The 21386-nt window shown below is 38.2% G+C and overlaps 1 protein-coding gene across 6 annotated transcripts in view; it reads right to left on the reverse strand.

Annotated features, from left to right (window-relative positions):
- LOC127571220 (diacylglycerol kinase beta) overlaps window positions 1-21386 on the reverse strand; it is a 450652-nt gene that overhangs the window by 150531 nt on the left and 278735 nt on the right. For all 6 annotated transcript variants that reach the window (XM_052017450.1, XM_052017424.1, XM_052017441.1 and 3 more), the window contains 3 exons: window positions 21231-21316; window positions 20921-21010; window positions 18576-18736 (listed from right to left, as the gene is read on the reverse strand). In XM_052017450.1, coding sequence (XP_051873410.1) covers window positions 18576-18736; window positions 20921-21010; window positions 21231-21316 — 337 coding nt within the window. The remainder of the gene's footprint in view (window positions 1-18575; window positions 18737-20920; window positions 21011-21230; window positions 21317-21386) is intronic.

The following is a 21386-nucleotide window of genomic DNA, read 5'->3' on the forward strand; positions in this document are numbered from 1 at the left end:
GGTAGATTTCAATGAGATGCCCCCTCATCCTTCTGAATCCTATCGAGCACAGGCTCAGAGCCATCAAATGCCAAGTCCAGTGCACCAAACAGTTTGCCTCACTTCAGTCCTCTGCCATTTCGCACAGTAAATAACCCTGCAACGCCCGAGCTAAAAAGATATGGAAACTGCAGCCTTTTGCTAGTGTCTTTAGCCTGAGCACATAGTCACCAACCATTTCTTCTGGTCCCTGGAGGCATGGCCAGATTTATAATTCTTGACTAAACTATTAAGTCCGCTCAAGGTTTTGACAAAGCCCTCTTATGAGATCATGGCACTAGCAGACTCCACAGCATCTAATATATTGCTGGCACCAACCCAACAATGATATGTGTTTTCCTCTTCCCATATGTCACTGTGTTTCTCTGATTTGATTTCCTCCCCCAGGATCTCAATGGTATTGTTCATCTTGAGGAACATTTCTTCTTGATCCACATACTTCTGGAAATCACCAATGAATCCAACACATCCACTATCTGCCATCATCACCGCTCTACTTGGAGAACCCAGTTCTAGATTTACTTCACAATAGATCACTGTCCTGCTAGTTCCCCAAGCAGGCAACGTCTCAAACTCGATGGCAATGTAGTGTCCGTTAGGTTCCCTGCATTACTCATTACATAGATTTCTTTATTAGTCACATGTACATAGAAAACACACAGTGAAATGCATCTTTGTTGTAGAGTGTTCTGGGAGCAGCGCGCAAGTGTCGCCATGCTTCAGGTGCTAATATAGCATGCCCCACAACTTCCTAACCTGTATATCTTTGGAATGTGGGAGGAACCGGAACACCCGGAGGAAAACCCACGCAGACACAGGGAAGAACGTACAAACTCCTTACAGACAGCGGCTGGAATTGAACCCGGGTCACTGGTGCTGTAATAGTGTTACGCTAACTGCTACACTACAGGAAGAGCTACAATCAGAAAATCCTTTGTTAAATGCAGTAACTCTCAATCACACAGAAGCGTCGGGTATAACAATGTTCAAAGGCATGCTGCACTCAGATCTCAAAGGGAGACTTACATTCATATACATTGTGAAGCTATTAAGGGGAAGCGATAGGTAGAGAGAAAAAACTGCTGGTTAGGGAATTTAGGACAATGGGACAGTGCCTCTCATTCTATCTCAGACCTTTCAGAAGCTGAGTTAGGAAGCACTTGTAAATATAAAGGATGGTACAGTTTGGCATTCTCATTTACAAATGGCAATGTTCTTATTCAACTGTAAATTTGAAACCAAATGCTGCTGACTGACACAATCTCGGCTGCAGGAGTGCGTGCTGAGGGACGCACTGAAGCTTGCTGCAGCCAATGCTAAGGCTCTGTGGGAAGGACCACAGTCTAGGCTCCTTCCACTACTGAACATTGAGGGACTGAGTCCAGAGGGGAAGTCCCTCAAACACTGAAAGGGTGTATCACCCCAGGGGGCCACGAGTGACAATGGTGCTATGTATAAAAATGCATTAACATTACTGAATGTATTGACCAAATGACACCAAAAACGTAAAGTGTTTTGCATTGTGATCATTGTTTTGTACATATTTTTTTTTATTATGAATAAAGTTTATTTTTGGAAAAAAAACATTTTAAACCAGAGATTAATCAAATTATGGATAGCAAAAGCATTAAGGGAAATGGACAAAGGTGGGTAAACAGTATTAAAGTTGTAGATCAATCATGATATAGAGGAAGAGTACCTCAAATGGTTATGTTAATGGATATAAGGAGCCAGAACTCTGGAACACCAACCCAGAGACCCAAGTTTGAATTGCAACATGGGAAATTTATATTCAAGTAATCGTATAAATCTGGAATTTTAATAAAGCTAATCTTAGTAACAGTAATCACAACATTAAAGGATTATTGTACAAATTCAATTCTTTCAGGGAATGAAATCTGCATCCTTGATTTCAATCTCGCTCATTTTGAAAATTAAATCTAGCAGGTACAATGACTATAAATGGCCTCAAATTGGCCCTCCCAACGTCAGCCTGCTCTTCCCAGCTAAATCTGCTTCATAAAGAATGTGCCTTTTTTGCAGGCATGTTAAGACAGGCTTTAATGCTTACCTGCTTACTGAAGGAAAACACAGCCCATCTGCAAAGTATGTGTAGGTATAACAGCTGTTTTCATATGGAATTGAACAGTGAGGAAGTGCCAAGCAACCTGGTCCCCTCCTAGAGTCCTGCACAACATGTGTTAGTAATCTGTTACACATGGTCTCCTGAATCCACAGCAGCTAATATTCTGGAAGGATCAAATAAAAATGGGTTTGGAGCGTCTCAAACTTATTCAAACTGATTTGCTGGTCTTGTGAAGGTGATGAACACAGGGGTGGCTAGGAAAATGGACAAAAGCTCACAACCATGTGGTTGGAAGGATCCTTCAGTGGACTCTTTTAAGTCTGCTCAATTGTTCACGGGGATAAACTTACTAAGTAATGAAAGAAGCTAGAAATCTAGTTATTTTTACAAAGAATGAAGACAGCTGGTAGTATATTAAAACTTATTCACACTTAATGATTTTAATTGAGCAGAAAAACTTTCAAAGACTTGCACATTGAACTTCCAATGCATTTGATAATATTAAAACGGGAACACTCACTGGAAACCATTAAACTTGTCTATTTTTAATGAATACATATTGTTTAATTTATCTTTATGGATATTGCCTATAGAGTTTTACCAATGCTTATAATTGCTAATTAATATTCCTCTTACAGACATTCAGTATTTCCTGTGTGTGTACATGGAGACATTTTATAAGAGTAATATATTAATTGGATGGATTTTAAGAGGCAACTACTTTAGCAAAGCAAATTCCTTCATGAATAAATAACAAAGTTACTTGACAAGACTTTGCCGCTTTTGAATGCAATGTAGTGTACAGTTAACAATACTCCAACTTTCTCAAAATGTACCCTTAATAAGAATTCCTCACAAATGCTTTGTACCCACAGCATGATATTGGGCTACTCAGAAAAACAAAAATCAAAGGTGTATTAAACTAAGGCATTGTTCATCGGCTACATTTCATGATATGGCAAAACGTAGCTGGATGACCTCTGAAGGTTTAACATCATATAATCATAGCCAAGCTGGTTTATATAGGCCAACTGAGCAATTGCTGTAACACGCATCCCAGCCACGGTGGTTAGAACATAGAACAGTACAGTGCAGGAACAGGCCCTTTGGCCCACAATGTCTGTGCCAAACACTATGCCGAATTAAACTACTTCTCTGCTGCCTGTATATGATCCATATCCCTCCACTCTCTGCATATTCATGTGTCTATCTAACAGCCTCTTAAACGCCACTTTCGTATCTGCCTCCACCACTACCCCTGGCAGCCCATTCCAGGCACCTACCACTCTCTGTGCAAAAAACTTGCCTCACACATCTCCTTTAAACTTTCCCCCTCTCACCTTAAACCTATACCCTCTAGCACTTGACATTTCTATCCTGGGAAAAAGATTCTGACTGTCTACACTATCTAATCCTCTCATAATTTTATAAACTTCTATCAGGTCTCCCCTTAGCCTCCAACGCTCCAGAGAAAATAATCCAAGTTTGTCCAATCTCTCCTCATAGCTCATACCCTCTAATCCAGGCAGCATCCTGGTAAACCTCTTCCGCACCCTTTTCAAAGCCTCCACATCCTTCCTATAGTTGGGTGATCAGAACTGCACACAATGACACACTGTTGAGCCACAAATTATGATTTTAAACCAACTTGCTATGTTAATAATACATAATCAAGGGGATTTTGGAAGGCAAGAACTTTATAACAATCAAGATCACAAGAAAACAAATGTACTAGGCAAATTAATGGAGCTAAAGGCTGATAAGTCTCCTGGATCTAATTGTTATATCCTAGGGTCATATAGCTGCAGAGACAGTGGATTCGCTGGTTATAATCTGTCAAAATTCCCTGGCTTCTGGAGAGGTCCCGGAGGATTTGAAAACTGTAATTGTAACACTACTATTCAAGAAAGGAGGGAGACAGAAAGCAGGAAATTATATGCCCGTTAGCCTACATGTTGTAATCCATTATTAAGGAGGTACCGGCAGAATATTTAGAAAATCATGACAAGTAAGTCAACATGGTTTTTTGAAAGAGAAACTTCATTTGATAAATTTACGAGTTCTTTAGGATGTATCAGTTTTAGACAAAGGGGAATCAGTAGATGCAATGTACTTGGATATCCAGACGGCATTCAATAAGATACCACATAAAATGTTACTACATAAGATAAGAATGCATGGTGTTGTGAATAATGCATTGGGGTGAATGGACGTGTCGCTAACTAACAGAAAAACGGGCCATCATTCTCGGATTAGCAATCAGTAACCAGTGGGTTACCACAGGAGATCAGTGCCTGGACCTCAATTATATATAACTGTATTAATTGCTTGGATGATGGAACTGAAGGTACAACAACCAAGTTTGCTAGTGATGCAAAAATAGGTGGGTTAGTAAGTTGTCAGAAGGATACAAAGAGCACGTAAAGGGATATAGATAAGTTAAATGAGTGGACAAGAAGTGCAGATGGAGTGTGATGCTGGAAAATGAGTGGTTATTCACTTTGGATGTGAGAATGAAAAAACAAGTTATTATTTGAACAAAGTGAGACCACAAAATGTTGCGGTACAAATCGGATCCTAGTACATGAAACACAAAAGTCATATTTAAAGTATGACATGCATGCATTAGGGATCATGCAGAGAAGGTTCATAAGATTGTTTCCTGGGATAAAGGGGATGAGGTATGAAGAAAGAGTGAGCGGTTTGGGTCTATGCTCAGTGGAGTATAGAAATTTTTATTGAAGCATACAGGTTCTGTGAGGGATTGTCAGGATGGATGCTGAGAGAATGCTATCCCTGGTAGAAGTATCTACAATGAGGGACACTGTTTCTGAATAAGGAGCTGCCCATTTCAGATGGAAACTTCTTCTCTTGGAGTGTCATGAATTTTTGGCCTGTGGAAGCACAGTCAACAAAAAATATTAAAGGCAGTGATTGATCTATATTTAAACTACAAAAGGAGTCAAGGAGCCTGCAATCTTTATGTGGCCTGGTGTTTTTGCCTGACAGCAAGAAAGTGGTGCAAGCGATGTCAAGGCCAAGACTGACTCAGCCATGATTTTACTGAATGGAAGTGCCTGGTCAAGGGGCCAACTCCTGTTCCTGTTTCTTATGTTGCATCCAGTTTGCCCCAACACAATCAATATTCCTTTGCTTGGTCTGTGTAGGAATTACCATACAAATGGAAGGTCTCTGTAGCACCACACTCCCAGAACTCCAATCACAAAAATCACATCAGGTAATGGTTCTGCAATTACAAGCCATGTTTGTGCCAGGGATTGGCCATGTCATGGTCAAAGTTTGTTTGTGAGCAGAGTCAAACAGTGTTGGTGCATTTTTATCCCTCTGCTCTTCAATTTACTAATGTGAACAGGGTGGAAGAGGGACAAAAATTACAATAAAAACGTGGACTTACACTGGAAGCCGGCCTGCAATCTTTATGTGACCCAGTGTTCTTGCCTGAGGCTTGTGGGAGTTTAATTAATAAACTGAATCTAGGGTCTTATAATGCCTTTAAGAAGAGAAGTCCATATTTATATCACAGAACTGCTGCACTAATTGTGCAACTCAACTATGAACCATGGTAGGGATGCAACAATTTGCAGTACTTCTTTGAGGCATCATTAACTAATCAAGTTTGGAAATAACCTCTTTTATTACTTTGGGTGCTTTAAGGCTTTAAAAGTGCCCTTAAATCATTGTTATTTTATGTACTCTTTATGTTTGCCTGCCATTTCATTCTCTGCTCCACTGACACACAGATTTTCAGCTATCCATTTTAAGATGCTGTCTCAGGCTCACTTCAGTCTCTGCCTCAGCCAACCTGGCAGTACTATAGAAAATAGAACATAACAGCACAGGAACAGGCCCTTCTGACCACGATGTTTGTACCAAACATGATGCCAAATTAAAGTAAATCTCTTCTGCCTGCACATGATCCATATCCCTCCATATTCATGTGTCTATCTAAAGGCCTCTTAAATGCCACTATCATATGCTGACATCTCTTGTTAAGAACAATATTGTGGAATATAATACTTTTGCTTGATTGCATGCATTAAATACATGACATTGCAGTGTATGTGTATTCTATTCTGTTTCTAAGATTTGATTACTAACTTCAGTGCAACAGAAGACAAATTTCCAGCCCCTTGTACTTACATAATGCTAAATCAAAAAATTGATCAGCTTTCCTTTCAGTTGGCCTGGTGGGTGTAATGGGTCCCTGGCTACCTGATATACACCAGAAACAAAAACCAACTGGTTACCTAAAATCCCAAAATAACTTTGACACATATTGGTGATAAAGTTAAAACTTCAAAAATGTTAAATATTTATATATTTAGCTTAAAACAACTTAAATTACTCTTAACATAGATGGCAAAAGCAAGAATTTGAACCTACTATGGTTTATGTACTATTTATCCCAGGACTTACACTCACACTAATGCCATCAATGTCTCCATTTCTTTAGTTCGTCATAATCACAAGGGACGATTTCATGATTTTTCTCCAGCTTCCAACACTTTATAAATCAAACAGCTGGAGGGCTGGTGTATCACTGACTGAAACAGCATGAGGTAAATGATGGTTTCAAGTATCACCAATACCATCAATCCTAATGATGGATTAATTATGTTATCCAGACTTAAAAACATTCCCTGTTTATGAAAGCACCTAAAGCAAGAACGGAAGCAACCACTTACAGAAAGACAGTATTTCATTTTCAGCATTTCCATTCATTGGTAATAGTTGTGTGTATTAATGGCACATCATCTAGATTATTATTTTGGATAGTTAGCTTTATATCTTTAAGGATATCATCCTCAGATAAGTAATTACCTTTTAAAATAAATGATAATTTATATTTTCTGATCAAATCACCTGACTTGAAATCACCTAGAAATTTATTCCTGTTTGTGAGTTACATAGTAACAAAGAAATGAAATTTCAGAGGCACGGTGCAATGACTTGATGGCAATTATATAGCACTTTAGCGCCACTAACCAGGGCTGAATTTCTAGACAACCAAACTTAAAATTGTAAGTACATTATACTTAGAGTAAGTGTGCTGTTGGCAAGAAAAAAACTGCTTCTGGAAGTGATAACAACATAAAAACAGCAGGAGCAGCAGGATTATGAAAAAGAGATTTGTGTAAACCACTTAGTGCTTTATTCCTATCTTTTGAGGTTGATTGTTTTAGTTTTCAAATGACAAGTCCGAGCTTCACTCATTTTTGAGAAAGCAATTTTTTGTGTACAACACTGTCCTTTGGATATATATCACAATAGTATCTTATTTATGAAACTTAAATGCAAAAGCATAGAAAATACTTCAGAATTAATTCTGTAATCCAAAAATACTTATCACAGCAAATCTCCTATAATCCTAAATTTCAATTGCTTTAATTATCTACAAAGATTAAATCTTATAAGCGCATACTCCAATGCTTGGCCTTACAAATTTTGTTTTGATGACTTTGAAATTTAACCAACAATGAATGCAAAGTTTCAAGTTACATTAATTGATGGGTTTCTAATTTGCAAATGTAATTACTTCCACACTCAGTTCAAATTTGGAACAGGGCACCAGCTGCACAATAATTAACACCATGCCTATTGCACGAATACAGTCCTGTCATCAGCTGTATAACGTTCATTAACAAACATCCTGTACGCACACAATACTTTATTTAGAAATGCTTATAGAAAGTTTGTCCTTTCACCTCAAAAAATGAGCCTGAATCAAAATCGCATTGACAAGACAAAGGTGTAACAATTTTGGTATCTGCTAAAGGTTCTGAATAAAACAGGTTAACATATACAGGAACACGTTGCCTTTAGGGCACATTACAAACTATGAACCTTTTTCACTGATTCCATGCTCCTCTCAGACTGCATCCTGAACCAGACTCTTTGCAACTCCATGCATTCTACACTGTGTCTTATTCTGCCCGTCAAGCTTATCATTTTCAAAAATATTGCAAGATTTTTTCCAAGTTTCAAAGATAACATTACATTAGGAATGTTAAAATCTCGAACCTATATAAATCACTTACAGCCAGTTGCATTGGAAAATTTGCTTTCATGGCCCATGTGAACTATAAACCACTGCTTTCTATAGAAAATTTCCCCTTCACCAACTACAATAATTTGAGCCATGAAATTGGTTTGTTTAACCTTCTGTTTTTCTTGTAAGTTATCAACTTACTATATATATTCTCTTTGTTTACATTCTAGTTAAATTCAAGTTCCATTTTAATCTTCTTGGCTACAGTAATAAACAAAATAGTTTTTTCTCCACCATTAACTAGCGTGCTAAGTCCTACAACTTCATGCTGCTCTTCTGAGAATTCTACTTAATTCCATTCTCAGTGAAGTGAACAAAATCAATGCTCTGAATTGTAAACTAGTAATTATTGAACAGTCACTATAATGATGGATGGAAGGAAATCGGGGCATCATGCTGGTGCAGTAAGACTGTAAAACAGACATTTTATATTGTGAAACCACTAGACACATCTGGTTTGGAGAATGCTGCTTTGTGAAAGAAAACTGTAACTAATGTTTGCCACCATCTTATGTATTCATTGAGTTTATAAGATTGCCAGGAGCCCAGGTTCAGTAAGAATGCTGAATTGGTTTCAGTACCATTGGGTTATGATAGCAAAATATGGCCAGGGTTCCTGGTACAGATGTGTTGATAATGGGTGCTCACATGGTTCCATTCCCACTGATGCTTTTATGGTTCTCATGCTGTTAATATTGTACATTGCACCTTTGTTTCATATGCTACCTTCTCCCCTTTTAAAATTTATCCTCTGCCAACAAGTGTCTAGTTCCAACTTATCTATCCTCGCTCAAGTTTTTGAATGTGCTGCTGTCTCCGAATTCATGTCCATTTTCCCACCAATTCCAAGCTGAGTCATCCAGTTATATTTCTGTCTTTGTTACAGCAAGACTTTCCCAAAGCCCTCAATGATGCCCTCTGTCATGGCAATCCACTTTGCTTCTTGACCTCCCTGCAGGCTTTGCCACAATTGACCTCTCCTTCAACAGCTGATAATGAATAGCAGAAGTTTACAACAGAGAGATCATTCAGCCCTTCAAATCCATGCGAGATATTGTCCATCTTCTGTTTTTGGTCTGAGACCGGAGGATCTGAGCTGCCTGTCAACAAATGGAGCCAGTGCTACCAATCCCCAGCAATGGCCTGCACTCACTATACTGGCCAAAGTGTAGTCCTGAGCCTCACATCTTCACACAACCCACCCAACGTCAACCTTGGCAGCCTCTGCATGTTGCTTGACAGTTCACCTCGGGACCCGGCTGTGCAGTGAGGAGATCACCATTTCATTGCAGCAGACAACAGTAGGGTTCACGCCAGGTTTTCCCCATACAGCAGTGCACAATCCCAGCAGATGTCTTTTTTTTAAAAAGTTCAGTACATTTGTTCCTGTGCATGTTCAGACCCCAGGATCAAGGTGTTTACAACAAATCAGTGCTACGTGGGGAAGTGCTAAGTGAGGTACCAGTTCACTGAGTATTGCCTTGTTTGTCTCCTTCACCCCATCCAAATACACACTACCCATTGCCATGTTTCTGCCTGCTTCATTTGTCCATTAATATCGTCTTACAATCTGCAACTTTCTTCTTCACCAAAGAGCGCGTGGCCAATTTTGATGTCATCAGGAAACTTAATAAGGCTCTCCACATTTAATTGCTGATGCCTGTCGAAATGCAGTGAACCTTGAGGAACCCCATTGCAAACAGCTTCCAAGTCATTGAAACATCCTTTGCTTTCTGTCAGTGAGCCAATTTGTATTTCCCTTTGGATCTCATGGGTTTTACTTTTCTGATCAGTCAGCCACGTAGAGATTTGTTAGAACCCAGACAGACTACATCAAACTTGCTATCCTGTTAATCTCCCTTGTTACCTCTCCAAAAGTACTCAATTATTAATCATATGTATCATTCTTCCAATAAAATGAAAACAAAATGCTGGAAATATTCAGCTAGTCAGGCAACCTTTGCAGAGAGAGAAACAAAATTAATGCTTCAGTTCGATGACCTTTCATGAGAACTGGGAAAAGTTAGAGATAAAACAAGTTTTAAGATCGTAAAACTCAAACTTCTTAAAGGTTGTTTTATCTCCAACATTTCAGAATTCTGATGAAAGGTCACTGACTTGAAAAGCAAACTCTTTTTTCTCTCCACAGATGCTGCCAGCCCTGCTGAATATTACTGGCACTTCTTCTGCTTTATTTCAGATTTCCAGCATTTGAAGTATTTTGCTTTTGGCTTCCCTTAATAAATCCTCAATTAATCTGTGCTTTTCTAGCCAACTATTTATTCTGCCCTTCAGAATTTTTTCCAGAAATCTGTCCACCCATCATAGGAACACTGGCCTGGAATTACTTGACCTATTCCTTTTTACCATTTTCAATAATGCTATGACATTGGCAGTACTCCAGTCCTCCAGCACCACACCTGTAGCCGGAGACACCTGAAAAATTATATTAAGTATCTCCACTCTTTCCTCTCTTGATTCTCGTAACTGTCTGGTAAATGCTTTATCTAAACCTGGTGATCTATTTCCTTTCAGACATGCCAAATCTTTTACTATTTCCTTTCTCAACATGTTAATCTCATCCACTATGAAACACCTCCCCTCAACTACAATGTCTCTTCTGTGCAAGGTATTCATCGAAATCCATAGCCATGTCTTATGACTCCACACAGGTCTCTGATAGGCCCAATTCCTTCCTTAAATGTCTTTCTATTCTGCAAATCATCTATAGGTTTTCCTTGATTTCACTTGTCAATAGCTTTGCCTCACTTTGCCTTCTTAATTTCATCCTTCTCTTCTATAGTATTGAGCTTTTGATCTGACATAAGCTTTTTTTATTTGCCTCGTCTTATCCTGTTTGCTCTTTAATATCTGAGGGGAATTTAGTATTGGTGTCTCACTCTCTTTCCTCATAGGAAATTATTTCCTCTGAACCTTCACTGCTTCCTCTTTGAATGTTTACTATTGCTCCAACATTAGTTCAACTTCAAGTAGCTGTTTCCAGCCTGGTGTTTGTCTAAGGGTTTGCTGAATTTTGGTGGCCAGTGCCCACTTCTTGTTTAATACTTTATTGGCAGCCCTGGTGGTTTTTTGGTGGCTTCCATATCAGCCTTATCCTCTGCCTAATTAATAACTTCATAGCTCTTGTCTACCTTCGTTCTGTCTCTGATAATACAAAATTGGATGGCAATGCAGGCTGTGAGGAGGATGCAGAAGTATAGACAAGGTAAATGATTGAGAGTTTATCCAATCTGGTACAGAAAATAGAAAAGCTCAGTACATATTTTTTGAAAAGGTGCAACAATGAAAGGTGTGAGTTGTTCAGAGGGACCTGGGTGACCATGTCCACAAATCACAAAGTTAACATGCAGATACAGCAAGGCAGTTAGGAAGGCACACAGAAGACTGTCCTTTATTGCAAGAGGATTTAAATACAAGAATGGAGACATCTTGCTCCAATTACATAGGGCCCCAGTAAGACATCTGCAACATACACCAGATCTGGGCAATATCTACATAAAGGAGGGCATACTTTCAATAGAGGGAGTGCAGCAAAGGTTCACTACTTTGATCCTTGGGACAGTGGATTTGTGATACAAGGAGAGATTAAGCAGCCTGGGCCTGTGCCCTCTTGAATTCTTATAGGGTTCAACAGGATAAATGCAGGGATTTGTTTTGGTGGGTCTCGTTAAGCAATGAATTTTGATCGGACCACATTTCATTAAATAGTGTCCTTGTAACCCTGTTTTGTCCAGCTGATAACATATTAAACAATGACGCAGTCCCTTGCCACTGCACTATTTCATAATGTCTTAAAATTGGGCTCAGAGTAAAGGGGACTGACGCTGAGCCAAGTTGACATGAACAAGTAATTCAGGCTTCCTGAGGAGAAAGTGAAGAGTACAAAATTGGTAGGAAAAAAATCTTAAATTTTTTTTAAACCACCAAAGACAATTTGAAAACTTTATTCATGAAGTAAGACCACAGGGCATATGATGTCTTTAATGTTATTTTAATGCCGAAGATAAAGCACTGAAAATAAATAGGTCACCAATTTATATTAGGACATCTAAGACAGTTCTTCTGGATCAGCAATGACTTCCAAAGATGGTGTGTTTTTCCCTTAATTTAATCACATATAAATAGTTAAGCTGAATATATTTTTGAGAGCCAAAGTAAGGATTGGGATTTTCTATGTTATTCTCTTTGTTACATATATGAAAAGAAATAATAGTTAAAATATGTAACAGTTGTATCTCTTTCACATTTACTTCACACAGACTTCTATAGCAATTACTCTGGACCATCTTTAGAAACAAATACAAAAAAAAACACACACAAAACTACATTGCTTCTCAAAACACTGTCCTAAGTGTTTTTATGGATTAAAACCAGTGAAACAAAAAAAAAGTTGGTGCAAAAATTTAAAAAGTACTGCATTTACTCACTCCTGGGAATGTATCAAATAATACAAATGCAGAAAATTCTGTGGATCATTTTATTACAATTGTTAAGCCATTTGTTTTAAATTGTTTAAGGATTATGTGAAAAAGCACCAAAGAGATGTTGTCATATATTTAAATTCTGATTGTCAGATGCAGACACCATGTATAGTGAAGATGTTAATTTCCCTGTTATACTAATTCCAGTGGTAGCAGGCTTACCTTAGCTCCAGGGACTCTAGTTTTTGTTACATATTTTATTTGCATGCAATACTGAGGAAATGCTGCATTGTCAGAGGTGGAATCTTTTAAAATTACATTAAACTTAGAACTGACCACCTGCTCAATGCAAAAGATCTCAAAACAAAAAGAGCAGTTCTTTCAGTGTCCTGAATAAAAATTATAACACAATGAATATCAATAAAAAACACTTATTTCACTGCTCTCTTAGAGACCTCACCATGCAAAAATAAGCCTACAAAATAACAGCTTCTACACTTCAAAACCAATTCACTAGCCCCAAAGCCCTTTGGCACATTCTGTGGATGTGAATAGTGTTATGTATACACAAGTTCTTTTTCCATGTTTTCATGGCTGTTAACACCAAGTAAGTGCTTCTTTCAAAATAAAAATCAATTGTTTCACATTATTGTTAGTGCATAGAATTTATCGTTCTGATAAAACTCAACACAAAACCAGACAATTTCTGCCATTGCTGTAATGACAAGCAAAATGATGTAGTATTATCCATTAAAGCTGGCAGATCATTAATGGAATGGGGCATTAAAAAGAAATATTGGAGACCGACTTCAAAAGGCTCCTTTCATCCATCATTAATCAATATGAAGCAGAAGTCAAAGTGAAGTCAAGAGTCTGATAGTAACTTGTTTTGTAAAGATGATAAATATAGGGTTTGAGAAAACAAATGCTACTTTATGCTTAAGCAGTGAAATACAACAATTATGAGCATTTTCATTTTAGTACAGCAACTTTGATTCAGTAGAATATATGGAATAAAATCTTTGTTTCAATTACATATTTCACAAAAAGATTATATAGTCATATTAAAACATTAGTAGTTTATAGATGTAATTATCCATTACCGCGTGTGTGGATTAAATTGGCTAACACATGAAAAGCAGCTTGGGGAATCCCATTCCCAGCTCCTGATCCAATTCCCTTGCAGCTCTGTGTGAACATCCCTTGCAGCTCTGTATTAAATAAACATGGTGAGGGTTTCTGCCTCCACCAGAACCTCATTACTCATTGAGTAAACTATTTTTTTCTCATTTCTCCTCAAATCCTTCTAATATTTAAGCTCAAAGATCAGCTGAGAACTGATTAATAGAGATTGTTGCTGCATGATTAACTTGTGCACATTCATTGGGTTGTAAGTAGCATAGTAAATTGAAGCTGCATGCTCTTTTTAAGTAATCTCTCCATGAAGCTAGCACTACCCATGCTGCTCACTGAAAGCACCATTCATGACTGGCCCAGATACTGCACATGCCTCGCATTCCATTAAGTACAGCCTGCTGAACTCCTAAACATTAACTGCATTGTGGCAACAAGATGCAGTGGAAGTTTATTGAAAAGCGAAGCTGGGTTCTGTACTTTTGAGGAATGGCTGCACATGTCAATAATACTTAAAAAAAAATATTTTTTTGAAGAATTTCTTTCATGAAATATGGACCTCACTAGCAACTGTTGGAATTTATAGTTCCATTCTTAATGAAGCAGTTCTGAATCAACCATATTGGCAATCTAGAGGTACTTAAAGGCCAGAACGGGTTAAGATTATTTTCCCTAAGGGACGTGAGTGAAGCAGATGGGTTTTTGAATAACAATCCCATAGTTTTATTGTTGCCACTGCCAACTCTAGAATTTTATCTAATTTCAGATTTACTTAACAAGATTTAAATTTCCTGGGTGCCATGACAGGATTCAAACTCACATCTCTGAATCAGTGGTCCAGTAACTTTATGCTAACATACCCAGAGATTTCAGGTGATGCACTCAAAGTATTGATGAAAGCAGCAAGTGGTGGTGGAGATCCATGAAGAAGTGAACAATAATTACATTGTCAAGGGGAGGAATTTCATGTTCAAATGGCAAATCCTACAAGTTGCACCAATAACCTCATCCACTAATCAAGTCACCATGCTCTGCCCCATTTAACATCCATGGCTATAAATCAGTACTTAACCAATATTCAGAGTTAATTGGTAGAAGGATTAGATGGCAGTTGAGGAAAGCATTTTCACTCAATGAGTAGCAGGTGTCTGGAACTCATGAAAAAGCTTCTGCATGAACCCGTAATCTACAAAGTTTCAAACCAAGAGCTAAGAAGTGTGATTAACTGGAAGTTCTTTAATCTGCTGTGGGTGTGATGGGATGAATAGTCTCCTTCTATGCTGTAAATTTCTATGAACAGTCAAATTCATACACTTCAGTACACTCTCACACAACTCAGAGCTTGAACGTGCATCATGACGGTCACAGCCCTCAAACACATTGCGGGACTCTCACCGACACACTTCCAGCTTACTTGCCCATAATGCCAATGAATTGAGGGGACAACTGGCAAGCCTGCATGTTTTAACTGGCATGAAGAAAAAGGAGAACAGATCATCATGGGAAAAGGATTTGTTCAAAACATGGCCAATTGCAGGACTGGTAAGTTTATAGTGAGGACACCTGCTAAGCATTACATTTATTTCTTCTTTCACTACAGTTCAATCCTAGTCCATTTTTACACTTCAAGTACCCAGAAATTGGAACCTTCCCAATCAGACAGTAAAAATGAGAAAACACCACCATTCACTCCAACAATTTCAGCCATTAACTCGCATTATTCAGAGGCTAGTACTGAGGAGGGATCTGCAGCCAAGACTCCAGGAATTAGTTTCCAAAAGGAGGAGAAGGTTATTGCTGCTGCCAGCTCAGAGAGCAACGTTGGAGACTTGCTTAGTGCAAGTAGTATCACATGATGCTTTGGAAGGGCTAGGCTACAAGAAACGGCGGAATCTGCAAAAGTGGTTTGAAGTTGCATTTGTTTATGAACAAGCAGCAGGGTTCAGTTGTATTTTGTGATTTAAAGAATCTTGCATGTTGTCTATCATTGAGGTTCAGGTGGGAATTGTGTTCTTTGGACAATCTGACCGACTGTGGCCCGTTGCTGAGAGCCCAAACCCACTCCACCCCACCCCTTTAAGCAGCTTGCACTGTTTTGCATGACCTTTCTTTATTCTCTCTGGCATCCACAGATCTCAGAAGAAGCACCAGCAGGCCATCCATGGCTGGAAACAACTTGTCTCGGCAGAAGGCTTCAATTCTTTATAAATTAAATACTAATATGACTTGTACAGTGCTCAAACTACTGGAAAGCTCCAAAAACACAAAGTTGCATTAGCAGCTAGAAACAATAATCCAGCAAACAACGTTGCAAGTAATTCCTAGTCTGATGTTATGTTCTGCTGCACAAGGTTAAGACAGGCATTAGCAGTCTTCCCAGGTTTATAACCACATTTGAGATTACTGAATTCTTCCTCATTATATTCATACAAAGCACCAATTGATGCTATAGACTTAGGAGATTACTTATCCTTGACTTGCTGAGTAAATTCTCAGGCCTTAATATATGCCTGTAACATGTGAACTAATGGAGAGGATGAAAGAAAATGTATGAATCTTGTGGGATAATTATTGTTTTCCATATCATAGAGACTTAGACCTGCAAATAAGTATTTGTCTTCCTTCTAAATTTTGTGGTCATAAGGCTCATATCAATTTTTTTTAACTTGGTAATATTTATATTCATCAAATCTGTCACTGAAGAACATAGGTGTGTAGGTAAATTATCTTTTTGATGCAGTAATGAACCAGACCAGTGAAATCCCAGGTCTCATTCCAGATCATTGCTGGTAGCAGAATCTGGAAGGATGGCCAGGGCACCATCTTTAAGTTCAGTATTGTTTGGGGTGAATGCTGATCAAACTGCAGCACTCGCTAGCTGAATGGACATGCATGTAGTCTTGTGGTACCAGTGACTGGATTGCCTTTTATCATCAGCTGTCAAGTGAAAGACCCCTTATCTACATGTTGGATCATTGTTACTAAGTGAGGAATCATATTTTCACCCTTAGTCTGTGCCATTAGGTTGGAAAGAAAAGGGCAAACAATAATTGGAAAGGCCTGTTGTACACATAAAATGTGTGCTAAGACATTGATGCGTATCCTCTGGCAAAAGATCTCTCAAACTTTTGGATACCTGCAAAAGTTATTAAAGGATAGAACAACAAAATTACTGCTGGAAATTTCTAACAACCACCAAATTCCATTGTATACTTTTATGTAATTGAGCTAATTTATCATAATGATTAACTTTTAAATAATGTTTTCCATCACAAACCACAGGCAACATTTCACATTTGCAGCTCTACCGGTTGGGAAAGTTATTTAACCCTTATTAGTATAAAAAATTATATATAGTAAAATGATGCATGGCACTCTCAAAACAAAGCTCATGATAACCCACTTTAAATTGGAATATTTCAGTCATTCTGAGTTAGATTACTAACCTTTTCAGTTTCTACTAAATCTAAAACAAGATGAGAGTAAAACATAGGCAGAAGGAACATGATTTGTAGAGCCAGAACTGGTATACCCAACCAGGGTAAATAACAAGCTATCTCCTTCACTGAAAGACCTGTTCCACTCCAGGTTGCAACTGACTGGCCTAGTCCATGCCTGATGTGTTTTTCAGCTAATCAAGAGTAACAAGTAATAACTAAGGACTTTGGCATAAACCAAAGATTATACTTCATGCAGAAGAACCTTAAGTGAAATGACATTCTTGGAAAGACAGCAGCACCAGACATTAATGCACTAGAAAATTCATACGAGCATGGATATTATATTTAGATCTATTTAAAACCTCAGCCTTCAATGTTTTTAAAGAAACCTAGTATTCACCTGAAACATCCATTTTTATGTTCATAACCACTATGCTCTATTGAATTAGAAGACATAATGCAAAATTATGTAATTAAACAGATGAACATACAAAGCAAAGGAATGTACATAAACTGATGTACATTTGTTCAAATTTTCCACATTTTGAGATGAACAAGGTATATACAAGCAGGAAAAGTGTTCAAATTTACATCCTTTGGGCATAAAAAAAACACATCAAATAAAACAGTTTCAATACTGGCCAGTGTCAAATGTTTTCAAAAATGTGCCTGCCTTTGAGGTCATTGCTAAAACTTATTCTGTGACAGTACCAAGATTGATGTAAACACCGGAAATCAAATGTACCTCTGACAGCCAATGTTGGGAGGTAACATAGGATCACTTCATCTAATAAAACGACCCTCTCAAAATTGGTAAAGGACTGGAGTGGATCAGATTACTTAGAAGCATCAGCAAAAAGGATTCCAATTGTTTAATTTGCCTAATCGTAATCGAGTGCTTTAGTTCATTCTGTTGGACCAGAAGCTCCATGACACAGACTGTCATTATTATTCGGTTCATCTAATGTACTTTTTGCCCCTTTGCCTGGATACTGCACAGTATAAACTCTCAATATCTTTCACAAGATATAATAGTAAACCACATTTATTATGATCACTGCACATTCATTGTGGTTAAAACTAAATATCAATCTTATTTGCTGTTTTAGTTTCTGTATTGGTTTCTATCAGCTTGTGTTACATAATCACTGTCTCTGATGAGAGGCGTAAAATTAAGGTGCTTGGTATATGTACCAATGACTAAAATGCTTTCTGAATATATTGGTTGGCACCAAAAGTAAATATTTTGTGCTTTCAGTGGACATAGCATTGGCATGAAAAGATGCATCTCACAACAGCAAGTAAAGAGCAATTTCAAAATTTGTCTTCAGAACATAAAAGGACAACAATACTTTGGCACTTACCACACCTATTGAGAAATAGTTGTTAACAATATTGTATGGCACTGGATCACCCTTTTCCTCTTTGTTGTTTGGTATCACCTCTATACTCCATCGGTCCAGCATCACTTCTATACTGTTTTCCATGTCTTTGAGAATTTTCATTAAGTTACCACCTTCATATCCTTTTACAAGAATAAAGAAACGTTTAAAAACTCTTTTACTCTAAGTAGCTCATAATACATCAAATAACCTTTGAAGAGCCCACTTACATTGTGGATCTGATGCTAGTATTAAGGACATCCACATAGGCAAGTTATCTGTTTTCATGTGCACAGTTGCAAACTTTACATAAAATCTCATTTCACTGGCTTTGGTTCAGTAATTGGATTAAAAAAATGTACTTGTTTAGTAATTGGGAGGAAGAAATATGCGCCTGGTAGTGGACTCTTGTTGAAGCTGGTGGAAATTGCAAAGGATGATCTGTTGAATGCGGAGGCTCATGAGGTGGATGGTTAGGACAGGGGGACCTCTGTTCTTGCTCTGTACAGGAGGAGAAGGGGTGAGAGCAGAGATGCAGGAAATTTCAGAGCCCTTGACTGCATCTCATCTATTTCCCACAAGATTCCACCACTGGACACATATTCCCCTTCCTCTTTCAGCATTTAGAAGAGACCATTTCCTTTGTGACTCTCTGGTCCACTCTTAAGTTCCCCCAACCATTTCCTGTTTTATGGTACTTCCCCTTGCAACTGCAGGAAATACTTGTCCTTTCACCTCTTCCATTCCTACCATCCAGGGACCTAAAGAGTCCTTCCATGTGAAGCAATGATTCATTTGTTCTTCTTCCAAACTAGTGTACTGCATTTGGTGTTCACAATCCCATCTCTTCTATATTATTTTTTGCTCTGTTACAATGGGGCCCAATGCAAGCTCGAGGAGTAACACCTCATCTTCTGTCTTGCTGCACTGCAGTCTTCCATACTCAATATCAAGTTTTCCAACTTTCGGTAACTTGCTCTTTCTTTCTACCTGTGTCAGAACTGGCCATTTCTGCTTGTCATCAACTTGTGAATTTGGCTCAGTTTTCTCCCTCTACTAACCTGGACGGCTGGGCATATTCTCCCATTAGCAACACCTAACACAGACAAAAAAATCATATTCTACCTGTCACACTTACTTATTTGGTTTCATCTTATTAGAGATATTCCATTTGTTCTACCCAACCCTCCCCACCTACTCTGCAACTGAAACTAACTTATCTTCTTCCATTCCAGGTTCTAATGAAGTGTCTTGGATCTGAAACATTAACTATTTCTCTTTCCACAGATTCTACCCAACCTGCTGAGGGTTTCTAGCATTTTCTCTTTTTATTTCAGATTTTGAGCATTTCACTTAATGTCAAGCTGCAGTTGTTTTTAATGCTTTCACATACATTGGGTGCAAGTCCACTCCTACCTAAGGGAAGCAATTTAGTCTTATTTGAAGCCCATAAGTTTGCAATCTCTGCACTCCAAGGAGTTTTCTGATCAAATGGGGTTGTGAAACTGGCAGCTTTATCATGCATCACTGCTGACACAAATAGGAAAGAGATGGGGGTAAGTTGGGTCTAGGGGCTGTGGTGTGCGAAGGAGAGTTTGGACCTGTTAGGGATATAGAGAGTCAGTCAGGGCAGGCACGGTACTGTAGCGATTAGCATAACGCTATTATAGCACCAGCGACCTGGGTTCAATTCTGGCCGCTGTCTGTAAGGAGTTTGTACATTCTCGCAGTGTCTGTGTGGGTTTCCTCTGGGTGCTCCGGTTTCCTCCCACATTCCAAAGAAGTACTGGTTAGGAAGTTGTGGGCATGCTATGTTGGCGCCGGAAGTGTGGCAACACTTGCGGGCTGCCCCCAAAACACTCTATGCAAAAGATGTATTTCACTATGTGTTTCGACGTACATGTGACTAATGAGGATATCTTGTATCTTCTGGGTTCTGAACAATCATTACAATATTCAGGCTAACTCAGGGCACCAGGCAATCACCATGAAATGATGTCAGTTTTATTGTGAAAGCAATTAATAAACATTCAAAACAAGAACTTTTAAGAACCACACTTTGAAATCGAACACTAATTGCTTTCAATATATAAAACAAAAATAAGGCAACTCTCTTTCTCTCGGTTGCTGTGCACAATCTTTATTCAGGACCAGTATTATTTTCAACAGCCAATGAGAAACATTACAAGATTGCCCCTTGGAGAATTGCATTACTTTAAGTATGGGCAACAAAGAGGCTTTATTTACACAATTGAAGCCCAGAGAAGCAGCCTCAATGATAAAACACCTAATAGGAGCTGCAGTGAATCATGTTTCATCATTCTTACCTCCTCCCCATCTCAAACATCGAGCGAGGTCATTTCCGGTCCCCAGTGGTAATACAGCTACAGGTGGGTGTTTTATTAGGCTGATTTTATCTGAAATAGAAAAAACATATATGCATAGTTCAGGCCAAATGGAAATTGTAAAGACCATCAGAGCAGTTGTAATTTAACATACACGATAAAAATAAGACCACAGTTAAGAATCAAATGTAGAAGTATTATTTCTGACAGTTAGTGAGAGAGATTTAATGTAATTTAGTATATAAAAATAAATTATCTTTTACAATATATTTTTTGTGAATATTTAACATACCAATACAATCCAATATCCAACCTACGGTTCCGTCTCCTCCACAGGCCAAGATTCGGAAATCAGGTATGTCACGAAAAAAATTTAACCTGAAAAAGGAGGAGGTATGTAATTTTCAAATAATAATTAATTTAAAATATGTTGTGCACTAATTACTTT

The sequence above is a fragment of the Pristis pectinata genome, chromosome 1 (assembly GCF_009764475.1).
Source record: "Pristis pectinata isolate sPriPec2 chromosome 1, sPriPec2.1.pri, whole genome shotgun sequence".
In the NCBI taxonomy this organism is placed as follows: Eukaryota; Metazoa; Chordata; class Chondrichthyes; order Rhinopristiformes; family Pristidae; genus Pristis; species Pristis pectinata.